We start from the raw sequence: 13,109 nt of genomic DNA, 5'->3' as shown, positions 1-13,109 counted from the left end.
TATCTTCCTATTCCATAAAGACTAGGATTTACTGAGACACAAGCGAAAAATAATCTCCGAAGATTTGTTATGTGCCATATCTCATCTCCAGGTTAAGTATATATCACTCCTGTAAACTCTGTGTATAATGACTGTATCTATGTCTCCAGCACATTTGGTGACGCTCGTAAGCCTACACTTGTCTTGCAGAATTTTCTTGAAAGCAGAACTAAATTAAAATTAAGAAATATTAATTTTTAGAACTTGAACATGACTGACGTAAGTACTCGAAAATAATCATTATTTTGGGGCTTAACGCCTTGTGATAATTTTGGAACCTGTTTTCCTTTGTTTTATGTTTTTGCAGAATCCATGAATCCTGATTGTTTACAAATGTTACCGATTCTCATTCTAAATTTTCAATGTTATCTTCGTTAAGTCATTTTGCAATCATTACTGTTGCCAAAAGTATTCTTCTAGCTTATTGTACAGTCATGTGCTTACATGTGTGCAATGGAAGATTTCATGATTTCACAGAGAGCCTGTCATGATCCAGGATGGGGTTTGTCTTTGGCCCGTCCTGGTCAGACAGGGGTTAATTGTTCTGCCTCTCTCAGGCAGAGGGCGGCTATTTAATGCTCACTCGACTTAGGTCCGGTGTCAGTTATACTCCTGCCCTCGGCTGAGTTAGTTGACCTCGTGCATACGTGTGCCTTGTGCCTGATAACTTGTTGCTTGTTTGGTTTTGATCCGGTTCTGTCCCTGTTATGAGTTTTGCCTGTCCCTCTTGTACTGCGCTACCTCTCGTGTATGACCCTCTGCCTGTGACTTGACTATTCTCTGCTCGTCCCTCTGGTACCGCACAGCCCTCTCCGTGTACGAACCCTCGCTTGTCTGACCTGCGTTTTCCTCTACTACAGTTTCCCTGTAGTAGGTACATTACATCTCTGCAGTAGTAGTACGCTAAGCCCCAGCCCCTGCAGTCACATGATCGTAGGTCCTGGGACTCCTTACTATTTTCAGTGCCGCAGGTCCTGTCTGCTTGAACCATCACGACAGTGTTGGACCCCACGCTCTCCCATAGTGTGGGTAAGTCACCCTGCTCTGCGTGGCAGTTTGCCGACGCCAACAGGGTCCTGACATTAGAATCCTGACAGAGCCTGATTTCTCATATTTCTCGATAGTGATAATCATCCATTTACAGACATTTTTCCTTGACAGTGAAAGAGTAGATAAGAGCAGGGAACAAACGGTACTTTGTGGCCTGACAAATTTTGCATTTTTGGTTAATAAAACTAGTACAAAATTCACAAATCTGAGTTTCTTTGGGTAATTTTTCGCCTTTGGGTTATAAATGTTCTAGTCCCTTGTCATAGTAGATACACACAATAAATGTGAGATAATATACAGTATATGTGGCTTATTTTGTTTCTAAGAACAAATCTAATCTGAAATCAAAATGTAAAGTCTGCAAAATAAATATTCCAGAAGTTTTTCATGTTATTGTATCTTACAAAGGAATATAACTTTCTGTCTTCATGTCTAACAGGAGATTCATCCAAATCCAGTATTCCAAATAAGACAAAATAATGACAATTTCTGCTTGCAGTTTTTGTATTTTTTTAATTTTACCAAATAACTGGGAAAAGTTTATGAAAGCAGAAAAATAAACAATAGATATAATTATATATTCTCCCTTTAAAAAAAAGGATGTATCATATAAAATTAATGGTAAATTGTCAGGATACCACATATGGTTTTCTTAAACATACAGTAGATGGACATGTCAAATTTAATCTTTTTAAAAAATAAATAAAAAAATGTAATTTGATTTGGCAAAAATAATAATAATAATAATGCAATAATTTATTAAATAAATCCTTTATCTGACTCTTCCCTTTTTGACAAATAAATTTTTCTTTTAACCATTTCAGAATCATTAAATTTCCCATTTTTGTGTGCTTGCGTTTTTCTTGTTTATTTTTCTGTTGGCATACCCGTATTGTATGAGGGCTGAGATGCATTTGTAAATCACACCATTCATTCAAATGGTAAAAATGAATCAATGTTTTTCACATTGTTATGGGCCCTTTGTGCTTCTTTAGTTCAGTACGATTACAATGATATTAGTGGAAAACCTCAGAAATTTGAGAAATAAAATGATTTGTTTTTGATTTTCTGATACTGGGAACTCTTATTTTTCCATCAATAGACCTGTGTGAGGACTTGTTATTTTTTGACCAATCTGATGTTTTTAGTGATAATATTTTGGCCTACATAATTATTACTATAATTTATTATAGCTCCTTTCATTACATGGCAGTTTACATGTAATTAAATGAGATTATTTAGTCTAGAAAAAAGACGACTGAGGAGCGATCTAATAACCATGTATAAGTATATAAGGGGACAATACAAATATCTCTCCCAGGATCTGTTTATATCAAGGAAGGTGACGGTCACAAGGAGACATTCTCTGCATCTGGAGGAGAGAAGGTTTCTCCACCAACATAGAAGAGGATTCTTTACTGTTAGGGCAGTGAGAATCTGGAATTCCCTGCCTGAGGAGGTGGTGATGGCGAACTCAGTTGAAGGGCTCAAGAGAGGCCTGGATGTCTTCCTGGAGCGTAACAATATTGTATCTTACAGTTATTAGGTTCTTCAGAAGGACGAAGATCTGGGGATTTATTCTGACAGAATTTTATAGGCTGAACTGGATGGACTAATGTCTTTTTTCGGCCTTACTAACTATGTTACATGTGAAAAGGGGTATACATACCATATATACTCGTGTATAAGCCGAGATATTCAGCACTTTTTTTGTGCTGAAACCCCCCCCCTCAGCTTATACACGAGTCATTGTCCTAGATAGCTAGGGGGGGAGGGGGTAGGGGAGCGGCAGGAGCCAGCAGCTGTCAAATCATACTCCCCCTCCTGGCGCGGTCGCTGCACATCCTCCCTGCATCTCTGTTGTCCCGGAGAGCCAGCTTCTTCCTGTGTTCAGCAGTCACGTGGTACCACTCATTAAAGTAATGAATATGCACGAGTCTCCACTCCCATAGGCGTGGAGTGCATATGCATTACTTTAATGAGTGGTACCACGTGACTGCTGAACACAGGAAGAAGCTGCCTCGCCGGGACAACTGAAAAGCAGTGAAGTGCCAAGACCGTGCCAGGAAGGGGTGAGTAAGATGGGGAGAAGGGGGGAGCCGAGCCATGCTGAGCCATGTATTCAAGGGGGAGGACGCCAAGCCTTGTATACAAGGGGGATAATGGGGGGAGCACTCCGAGCCATGTATACAAGGTGGACTACAGGGGAGGATGCCAACCATGTATACAAAGGGGAGGACAGGGAGGATGCCAAGCCATGTATACAAGGGGGGCCAGGGAGGATGCCGAGCAATGTATACAAGGGGGAGGATGGGGAGGATGCAAAGCCATGTATACAAGGGGGAGGATGGGGAGGATGTGAGCCATGTATACAAGGAGGATGATGGGGGAGCCAAGCATACAACAGGGAGAGCCACACATTCCAGGACAGGGATGAATGAACAATGCATTCCCGGCTTATACTCGAGTCAATTAACTTACCCAGTTTTCCGTGGCAAAATTAGGTGCCTTGGCTTACACTTGGGTTGGCTTATACTCGAGTATATATGGTAATAAAAAGCAAGGACAATAATCAAGACACCGATTCTTACAGGAGCAAAGAGGACCCTGCCCATGAGGGCTCACAATCTACAAGGTATGGGTCACGATACAGTAGGTGAGGGTAGAGCTGGTCGTGCACTGGCTTGGTCGATCAGTGGTTACTGCAGGTTGTAGGCTTGTTGGAAGAGGTAGGTCTTCAGGTTATTTTTGAAGGTTTCCATGGTAGGCAAGAGTCTGATATGTTGTGGTAGAGAGTTCAAGAGTAGGGGGGATGCGCGGGAGAAATATTGTATGCGATTGTGGGGAGAGGAAATAAGAGGGGAGTAGAGAAGGAGATCTTGTGAAGATCAGAGGTGCGTGCAGGTAAGTACCAAGAGACGAGGTCACAGATGTATGAAGGAAAAAGGTTGTGGATGGCTTTGTATGTCATGGTTTGGGATTTGAACTATTGAACTGGAGTGTCTGGACATAGGGAGCCACTGCAGGGATTTAAAGAGGGGACAGTACAGGAATAGCGGGGGGACAAGTTAAGTGAGGCCACAGAAGTGAGGCCACAAAGCAAGAGGTTGCATTAGTTGAGGTGGGAGATGATGAGGGCATATACTAGATTTTTGCAGATTCTTGGATAAGAAATACAAGTATATGGGAAATAATCTTGAGTTAGAGTGGGCCGGAAGGGGAAAAGGCTTGGATATGTGATTTAATGGAGAGATCAGAGTCCATGGTTACTTCGAGGCAGCAAGCTTGTGGGTCTGAGGAGAGTGAGCAGTCATTGACTGTGATGGATAGGTCTGTTGGGGGGATTGAGTGAGATGGGGGAAAGATGATGAATTCTGTTTTGTCTATGTTAAGTTTTAGAAATCGAGCAAAGAAGAAGGAAGAAATAGCGGACAGACACATAGGTAACGTTTTCATTGCTTTTTATTTGTCATTCTGGGAGAAAGTGGGTCGATCTATTCTAACTTTTAAGATTTTTTTCCTCACTAAAATGTTTATGTTTTCACAGATCAGACAGAACAGGCTCGGTAGCAGGCCACTATCTATCACTAAGGGTAACCAGCCATCGCCTTGCATGAGGGCTAATGGAAGACCATGAGCAAGAAAATGGCATTTAATTGAATAAGTGACAGTAATCAGAGTTAGCTGTCATAGGCAGATGCTGGCTGTCAGTCCTGGGCCAGCTCTATGTAGGAGCACCTAGACTGCGATATACAATTATATAATAGTGTATGAAACAATATTTAGGAAAATTCTTTCGGTCTCTGAACAGTGTATGAAGGAAGAAAATCCCTCTAACAAGAAGTCAATCTTTATGGAGCTTATAAAATGAATGATCATCACTTCTGATTATTCTAAGAAATTAAACAATAATAAATATATCATACCGTAGGAGAAATTTTGCACTAATATTAAATTGTTGCAGTAAAGTAAAACTCTGAGGATAGCTAAGAAAACAGGTTAAACATAAAAAAAATAGTTGTCGTAATAGTATACTGTTTGCTTGGGTTTCCTCCTGGTGTTCCGGCTTCTTCTCACACTCCAAGAGCAAACTAATAGGGAATTGAGTTAGTAAATAAGTAAATAGGACTAGCGAAGAGTAAGTTGGTTCTATGCAAAGCAAATTTGTATCGAATTTTTAAGAATTCACTAAAAACCTTCCAAAATCGAACACTTTGTGATTTGATTTGACAAAAATGAATGACGCAATTTTACAAATTACAGATTACTTTAGCCAGAAAATGAACATATGATTTTGAGTGCTGCCAGTTGTACTTCCCCATAATGTCTTGCAGCAATAACATCCAAGAGTATAGCTCAGCCAATCAGGAGTGACCATCATAGTCTGTGTAAAAGCAGAAGCAGGGAATGCAGACGCCATTTTGGGGTGAATCTGGAGACCAGTGAATGTATTATTCATCTTTTCAGGGTACTTGCAATCTTATTTTTTTGAAAAAAAAATTGACAAAGCTGACAAATTTGAATTTCGCCATATTTCCTTATGATTAATATTACCTCTGCTGTCTATATACAGTTTTACCATGCTGTCATATAGGTATAAAAATAACAACCTTTAGATGAAGTGCGAGATGTCACTTGTCACATAAGAAGCAGAGGAAGATTAATGACTTGCTAATAAATAAGAAGTACTCTACATCTGGTGGGAGTGTGACCACGTGTATACAGTACATATCAAAACTTTGGAAACATTTATTCATGCAGTGGTATTCTTGTACTTATTGGGATATGCACATTGTGTAATCAGATCGAAGGCAGCAAAACCATAAAGTAGCGCATGTGAGACAACCTAGAATACATCTTAAGCCTGAAGTTCTTCAGTGTAGCCCCCTTTTAATCTGATGACAGCTTTATACCTTCTTAGTATTGTTTAAAGCTGCTTTATTAGGTCTTACCTGGAATGGCTTCTAAAAGGCAGGTATGACTTCTCGAGAGTTTATTTGTGGAATCACCAGCTTTCAGAAAGTGTTTTCAACTTTCAGGTGTGATTTTCAGAGGCGATGTTGATGCACTGTTCCATCCACTTAACAAGGTGGGGGTAAATGACATTTCACTACTATCATGAAATTATGGTGAAACAATCCAGAAAATTGATTGAAGGTATCCTCAAGTGTATTAGTGAAAATCTTCAACTGCTCAGCTGAAATTGGATTTAGGATCCAATAGATCTCTTTTCTATTTAGTTGTCAGATGTGATTTTGTTTATTTGGGGAAATACTGTGCCTCTGCTGCAGAGGATAAGTTCATCCATGTTATAAGTTTCAAAAAATGAATCATAGAATCATAGAATCGTAGAGTTGGAAGGGACCTCCTGGGCCATCTGGTCCAACCCCCTGCTCAAAGCAGGATTCGCTAAATCATCCCAGTTAGATGTCTGTCCAGCCTCTGTTTGAAGACTTCCATTGAAGGAGAACTCACCACTTCTCGTGGCAGCCTGTTCCACTCATTGATCACTCTAACTGTCAAAAAGTTTTTTCTAATATCTAATCTGTGTCTCCTCCCATTCAGCTTCATCCCATTGCTTCTAGTCTTTCCTTGTGCAAATGAGAATAAAGTTGATCCTTCTACAATGTGACAGCCCTTTAGATATTTGTAGACAGCTATTAAGTCTCCTCTCAGTCTTCTCTTTTGCAAACTAAACATTCCCAAATCCTGCAACCTTTCCTCATAAGACAGGGTTTGCAGACCGGTCACCATTCTGGTCGCTCTTTTCTGAACTTGCTCCAGTTTGTTGATGTCTTTTTTAAAATGTGGTGCCCAAAATTGGACACAATATTCCAGATGAGGTCTGACCAAAGAGGAGTAGAGGGAAATAATTACTTCACGTGATCTAGACTGTATGCTTCTGTTAATACATCCTAGAATTGCATTTGCCTTTTTTGCTGCTGCATCACACTGTTGACTCATATTCAGTCTGTGATCTATTAGTATACCCAAGTCTTTTTCACATGTGCTGTCACTTAGCCCTATTCCTCCCATTCTATATATGCTTTTTTCATTTTTATTGCCCAGATGTAGTACTTTGCATTTCTCCCTGTTAAAAACCATTCTGTTAGTTGCTGCCCACTTCTCCAGTTTATTTAAATCTTTTTGAATCCTCTCTCTCTCTTCTCTAGTATTAGCTATCCCTCCTAGCTTTGTGTCATCAGCAAATTTAATCAGTTTACCCTCAATTCCTTCATCTAAATCGTTGATAAAGATGTTGAACAATACAGGGCCCAGGACAGAGCCCTGTGGTACCCCACTTGAGACATTCTTCCAACTGGATGTGCAGCCATTTACGACCACTCTTTGGGTCCGATCACTAAGCCAGTTATGAATCCACCTAACAGTTGCCTTGTCCATTCCATACTTAGTCATTTTTTCAATAAGGATTGTATGAGAGACTTTGTCAAATGCTTTGCTGAAGTCAAGATATACTATATCTACAGCATTTCCTTGATCCACCCAATCAGTAATACCATCATAGAAGGAAATTAAATTAGTCTGACATGACTTATTAGTTACAAACCCATGCTGACTCTGTTTAATCACTTCATTCTTATCCAGGTATTGACATACATGTTGTTTAATAATTTGTTCAAAGATCTTTCCTGGTATAGAAGTCAGACTCACCGGCCTATAGTTGCCTGGGTCCACCTTCTTCCCCTTTTTGAAGATTGGAACAACATTTGCTCTTCTCCAGTCTTCTGGCACTTCTCCTGTTCTCCAAGAATTTTCAAAGATTATGGAGAGGGGTTCAAAAATTTCTTCTGCTATCTCCTTCAGTACTCTGGGGTGTAATTCATCTGGACCTGGAGACTTGAATACATTTAGGTTAGCTAAGTGTTTCCTCACTATCTTTCTGTTTATAGATATCCTGGATTCTTCTATTCCCTTAATAGGTCAGTGAATAACAGTTGATGTTACATTTCCTTTCTGAGAGAAAACAGATGCAAAATAGGAATTTAAAAGTTCAGCCTTCTCAACATCCTGTCTTACCATTTCATCATTTTCATCCTGTAAAAATCCTATAGCATCTTTGACTTTACTTTTACTTTTGACATATCCCCAAAATCCTTTATTATTGCTTTTGACATCTCTTGCAAGCCTCAATTCATTTTCAGCTTTAGATAATCTGATTTGTGCCTTGCAGGTTCTGCAGACAGCATTATATTCTTCTTTAGATATGCCTCCTTCTTTCCATTTTATAAACATTTTTTGCTTCCTTTTTAGCATGTGCTTAAGTTCTGTGTTCATCCATCCTGGTTTCCTTAAATGCTTCCTATTCTTCCCTCTTTTCGGAATTGTTAACAACTGTGCTTTGAGAATTTCATTTTTCAAGATTTCCCATCCTTCCTGGACATTTTTGTCTTTAAGGATATCCAGCCATTGGATCCCTCCAATTCTCTTTCTGAATCCCTTAAAATCTGCCTTTCTGAAATCTAACCTTGACGTCTGAGTCTTCACAGGTCTTCCGCCTCTAGTTATCCAAAATTCTAAAATAGCATGGTCGCTACCTCCTAGGGTCCCAGCCACTTTTACCTCCTCAACCATTTCCTCCCTGTTTATAAGGATTAGATCCAAGGTAGCAGTTCCCCTTGTTTTCTCCTTTACCTTTTGGAAGATAAAGTTGTCAGCAAGAGAGGATAAGAATTTCCTTGACCTGTTAGTTTTGCCTGAGAGAGATTCCCAACAAATGTCTGGATAGTTGAAATCTCCCATGACAACTATGTCATATTTTTTGGAGAACTTGGCCATTTGATGCATAAAGAGTTCATCCATATCTTCAGCTTGCACAGGCGGCCTGTAGTAAATGCCTACAATGGTGTCCTTTCCATTGTTCTGTCCTTGTATTCTTACCCAAACAGTTTCCACAGCTGAAAGATGAGCCAAAATTTCTCCGATTTCCTCTTTTCAGCTGCAACGGCCAAAACCCAGTGATCGTTGAGCTCGCGGAGACTCTTCACTTATCCCAGAAGGCACTTGGAATATGCAAATGATCTCCTCAAGACTCTTCCCCTGGTGAAAATTGATTGAATCTCATATAACAGACACCATAATAGATGTCCATACACAATATATCAGACATACCTCAAAACAAGGACTGGATATTAGAGCAGTGGAAATCTGTACTTTTTAATGAAGTCAAAATTTCAGATTTTTAGTACCTACTACAGTGTCTTTAGAGTAGTAAAAAGTTAAGTAGATGATTTTTACATGCGTATTTATAAATAGTGTAGAATGGAAGGAGAGGTGGGATGGTGTGGTGGCGCTTTTCTAGTTACACTGTTGATAATTTATTACAAATTCAAGGTACGCTTACTGACCATGGCTACTACAACATTCTGCTACAACTTCACATTCCATCTGATTGGCACTTAGTGGGACCATCCTTTGTGTTATAACAGGGCAAGGACCCAAATATCTAGGCCATATAAAGGATACATGACCAATAAGGAGAGGGTTGGAGCACAGTGTCAGATGATATGGCCTTCACAATCATATGACTTCAACACAGTTGAGATGATTTGGGATTTTGAAGACCACAAAGTAAATGTAAAGCATCCAACAAGTGCTTAGCACTAGCGATGAGTGAGTATGCTCATTGCTCGGGTTTTCCCGAGCATGCTCAGGTGATCTCCAAGTATTTTGTAGTGCTCAGAGGTTTTAGTTTCTGTTGCCACAGCTGCATGATTTGTGGCTACTTGACAGCCTGAATACATGTGAGAATTTCCTAACAAACAGGCATGTATTTAGGCCGTCAAGTAGCCGCAAATCATGCAGCTGCGACAACAGAAACTAAAATCTTTGAGCACATCCAAATACTTGTAGATCACCCGAGCATGCTCTGGGAAACCAGAGTAACGAGTATACTCGCTCAAATGGACCCAGGAGAATCATTGGATGTCATTTATCTCGACTTCTCTAAAGCATTTGACACTGTCCCACATAAAAGATTGGTAAGTAAGATGACAAAGCTTGGGCTAGGGGAAAATGTGTGTAGATGGGTAGGTAGCTGGCTTAGTGATAGAAAACAGAGAGTGGTTATTAATGGGGCATCCTCAGATTGGGCCAGGGTTACTAGTGGGGGACCACAGGGTTCTGTATTGGGCCCCCTACTATTTAATATATTTATTAGTGATCTAGTGGATGGCTTACACAGTAAAATATCAGTATTTTCAGATGATACAAAACTATGTAAGGTAGTTAACATTAAGGAGGACAGTTTGCAACTACAGACAGATTTGAGTAAATTGGAGAATTGGGCAGAAAAATGGCAAATGAGGTTTAACACAGATAAGTGTAAGGTTCTGCACATGGGAAGGAGAAACAGATGCTACAATTACTTACTAAATGGGAAACTGCTGGGGAAATCAGACATGGAAAAAGACTTAGGCATCTTAGTCAATAAGAAGCTAAATTGGAGTGCCCAGTGTCAGGCAGCTGCTACCAAAGCAAATAGGGTCATGGGATGTATTAGAAGAGGTCTGGGGACACGAGATAAAAACATAATTCTCCCTCTGTACAAATCACTCGTCGGACCACACTTGGAGTATTGTGTGCAATTTTAGATGCCGGCGCTCAAGAAAGACATTACTGAACTTGAAAGGGTTCAAAGGCGGGCTACTAAAATGATAAATGGAGTTGGTTCACTACAATACCCAGAAAGGTTATCAAAATTAGATCTACTTACTCTAGAAAAGAGAAGACTTAGGGGAGACTTAATATATATGTACAAGTATATCAGAGCGCAATACAGAGATCTCTCCAATGAACTGTTTGTACCAAGGACTGTGACAAGAACAAGGGGGCATTCTCTTCGTTTGGAGGAAATACAATTTCTGCACCAGCATAGAAGAGGGTTCTTCACGGTAAGAGCAGTGAGGCTCTGGAATTCTCTTCCTGAGGAAGTGGTGATGGCCAACTCACTGAATGAATGTAAGAAAGTAATGGAGGCTTTTCTTGTGAGTAACAGTATAGAAGGTTACAAATAACAGAATATTATAGGTAGATGGGTGACCCAGCTTAGGGGAAGAATTTTTTTCCCTATGGAGAAAATTGGCTTCTACTCTGTGGGTTTTTTGCCTTCCCCAGGATCAACAATGCAGAACAGCTGCACTAAAAATAGGCTGAACTAGATGGACATAAGGTCTTCCTTCAGCCTTCAAAACTATGTTACTATGTTACTATATCACCTCTGCATCTCCATCAAGTCTGTTGATGAAGTTGCTTAAGAAAATGCCAAAGGAGTGTAAAACTGCCATCAGATTAAAAGGTTGGTACTTTGAGGAACTTCAGGTTTAACAAGTACTCCAGCTTGTTTCATGCGTGTTTCTTTACTCCTTTTTCCATATGTGTTCCTTTGTGGTTTTGCTGTTTTCAGTCTGAATCTACAATATCCACATTCCAATAGAAACAAACAAACCATTGCTTGCACAGATGTGCCCACACTTTTGATCTGTACTGTATAAAAGTTATTATTTTTGCAATCTCTTTACAAAATGAAAGTTTAAAAAATTATTCAATATTTGACAATTATCAATACAGTAGTGCCATTAAAGAATACATCTTATCCCACTGAAAAAAACCCTTAGTCCATCAATGTCTTTAAAAAACTAAATAAAAAAAGTTATGGAACTGAAGGTGGATGTATAAAAACACCAAAACAGGCTTGTTAATGATAATGAAGAGGGAAAACCTTTACTAAAAGTGGTTTCTTTTCGATTTTGCTTTTCTTTGAATACAGGAAAAAAACCTGACTGTGGTCAATGAGTTTTTCCTTACTGGGTTTCAAGCCACCAAAAATATGAGAATGTTCCTTTTCTCTCTGTTCCTGGTGGTTTATTGTGGGACAATATGTGGGAATCTCCTGATCATCACCCTGGTGTCCACCAGCCAGAACCTCCACACTCCAATGTACTTCTTCATCTCACAACTGTCCGTCAGTGATATCTTGTTACCCACAGACATTGTCCCGTACATGCTCCAAATCCTACTGAACAATGGTGGAACCATTACTTTTATTGGATGTATGACTCAATTTTATTTTTTTAATGTTGCAGAAGGGTATGAATGCCTTCTTCTCACAGTGATGTCTTGTGACCGATATGTGGCCATCTGTAATCCCCTCCGTTATACCTCCATCATGACGAGTACATTTTGTGTGAGGCTGGTTGTCTTCTTCTGGTTGGTTGTTTTTTCCTCTTCATTTATTTATATTATAATAATATCCAAGTTAAAGTTCTGTGGTCTGTATATCATTGATCATTTCTTCTGTGATCTGGTTCCTTTACAGGAGATCTCTTGTTCTGACACATTTCCTATAAAACTTCAACTGTATTTACTGAGTGTTCCATTTGTCGTTATTCCCACCATAATTATAATTATTTCCTATGTGAACATTGTCCGAGCCGTGTTACAGATTTCAGCTAATGTCAGTAGACACAAAGTCTTCTCCACCTGTAGCTCCCACCTCACCGTGGTCTCCATATTCTACCTGACTCTCTTTAGTGTTTACATTTTTCCAACTAAAGGAAAATCGTCAGATGGTAATAAGATATTATCGCTTCTATATACTGTGCTCACTCCATTGGTTAATCCCATCATATATAGTTTTAGAAACAAAGACATGAAAAGAGTTTTCAGATTTAAAAAGAATAATAAAAAATAAATATAGTCACTAACTCCAACTTCTTTTGTCCCACCGTAGCTCGTGTGATTGCTTCCAACCAGATAAGAAGTGATGACTTATCTTTCTTTGGTCACCAGATCGGTGTTGTGTTGGAGTCAGAAGAGTTCCAGAACATCCCATTTTTTTCCATGCTCTGTGACAAAATGTAATTTTTTTGCGTCTATGAGACAACTAGTGGTTGAGAAATTAATTGCAGCTTGATAATGTTTTTTTTTTTATATCAGGATGTTCTTTTAGTTTTCTCCATGAGAAATTAAAGTCCTTGACCAAATTTGACGCAAATGTAAGA

General features: G+C 39.4%; 1 protein-coding gene across 1 annotated transcript; it reads left to right on the top strand.

Annotated features, from left to right (window-relative positions):
* The first annotated feature begins 249 nt into the window (after positions 1–249).
* Positions 250–12,799, top strand: LOC141049964 (olfactory receptor 1500-like). The gene is made up of 2 exons (XM_073546807.1): positions 250–258; positions 11,876–12,799. The coding sequence occupies exons 1-2, from the start codon at positions 250–252 to the stop codon at positions 12,797–12,799; spliced, it is 933 nt and encodes a 310-aa protein (XP_073402908.1).
* Positions 12,800–13,109: the final 310 nt, after the last annotated feature.

The sequence above is a fragment of the Dendrobates tinctorius genome, unplaced genomic scaffold (genome assembly GCF_039654945.1).
Source record: "Dendrobates tinctorius isolate UK_male_01 unplaced genomic scaffold, ASM3965494v1 ptg000151l, whole genome shotgun sequence".
NCBI classification, from domain to species: Eukaryota; Metazoa; Chordata; class Amphibia; order Anura; family Dendrobatidae; genus Dendrobates; species Dendrobates tinctorius.
The sequence above is the reverse complement of the archived record's forward strand: the minus strand, read 5'-3'. Positions and strand labels throughout refer to the sequence as shown.